At 51.1% G+C, this 1398-nt stretch overlaps 1 protein-coding gene across 1 annotated transcript in view; it reads right to left on the bottom strand.

The window, feature by feature from the left end:
* TMEM192 (transmembrane protein 192) overlaps positions 1–88 on the bottom strand; it is a 17880-nt gene extending 17792 nt beyond the window's left edge. Inside the window, exon 1 of the mRNA XM_085319831.1 lies at positions 39–88. Coding sequence (XP_085175957.1) covers positions 39–74 — 36 coding nt within the window. The 5' untranslated portion in view covers positions 75–88. The remainder of the gene's footprint in view (positions 1–38) is intronic.
* Positions 89–1398: the final 1310 nt, after the last annotated feature.

The following is a 1398-nucleotide window of genomic DNA, read 5'->3' as shown; positions in this document are numbered from 1 at the left end:
GGCCTGTGCTGCGCGGCCGCGCTCCCGCCCGCGCTCACGTTGTCCAGCTCCCGCTGCCGCCCGGCCGCCGCCATCTCCGCGCCCCTTCTCCCGCCTCCCCAGCTGTTTTTAACCCGCGCCCCGCGCAGGCCCCGTTTCCCCGCCCCGCCATGATCGCCATTGGGCCCGGGCCGCGCCGCAGCGACGGCCCCGGGGCGGGGCCGCCGCGGGAGGGGGGTGCTGCGCCCGGCGCGGCCCTGCTGGGCCTCGCTCCCTGCCCTCCCGGCCTGCGGGGTGAGGCGAGCGCTGGCGGGGGGGTCAATTCTCTGCATTTGGGGGATTCTTCGGAAAGGGATAGCGTCTATGTACGGAGTAATTCCCAGTGTATTTCTTGTTCCGTGAAGTCCTGTTCATGCAGGAGTTKTCTTTTTCCATGTCCTGACACGCAGAGTTTAAGAGTGCACAAGATCTCAGCCAACCGTGTTTCTGGCTCAGTTAGTATTTGGGGGAGAACCACGTGTTTCCCTTTAAACCTGCCACCTGCCCCTTCCATTTTGGTAACCCTTTGGTCTTGCATTGGGAGAGGCAAAGAGCAGCGCATCGCCATTCGCAGCGTCCTGCCGGTCGCTCGCGGCTCCTCGGTACCCCTGGAAGCTGGCTGCTCCTAGCCTGCTCAGTCATTCTGCACGCAGAGGCTGTCCYGGCCGCTGATAATCTTCGTTAGCGTCTCCGAAATTTTTCAGCTGTATCTTTTCTGAAACCGGAAGGATCAGCACTGCACACAATGGTCAAGTGTGTGCACAGTACGAACGTGCAAAGTGGCGTTATTTATTATGTTTTGTGCTTTGTTCATTTGATAATACTTCTTAACGTTTAATTTGCTTTATTTGATTATTCCCCAGCCGTGACTAGATGTTACTGAGGACACTGAAGATGCTCAAAGCTGTGATAGTGGCTTGAACGAAAGCAGGTTTGTGTCATCTCCAGGTTGGAAGCAGTCTTCATGTATTACTTGAGAGAAGCCAGGACTGCGACCATCTGAAATAGTGCCAAAAGGAAAAGCTGCTTTTTTGAGGTATGAACTTCTGTCTCAAGCTTTTTTGTCTCTATTCCTGTACCTTTTCTCTTCTAGAAAAATCCCCGACAAAAACCTCCCATCCAAAGCATTTACATTCATGACTGGCATTCATTCTTGTTTTGTGTAGGTACACATATTTAACTACCTGGGCAACTACCTTAAATGGAAAAACGTACATTAAACCTGCTATTTTCAGTAAGATTAAGTTTAACTATAAAAGCATTAAGCTCCTGTGATATGAATCTCCCCAGTTTCATTTGGTCTATCCAAATGTTCTTTTTTTTCCTTCCTCTTTCCCATCATGCTTCCTCTTTGTTTTTTTTTTTTTTTTTTTTTTTTTT

Source organism: Rhea americana, unplaced genomic scaffold (genome assembly GCF_003343005.1).
Source record: "Rhea americana isolate MKP2758 unplaced genomic scaffold, rheAme1 scaffold_60, whole genome shotgun sequence".
NCBI lineage: Eukaryota > Metazoa > Chordata > Aves > Rheiformes > Rheidae > Rhea > Rhea americana.
Note: the sequence above shows the minus strand (reverse complement) of the source record. Positions and strands in the feature narration are given on the sequence as shown.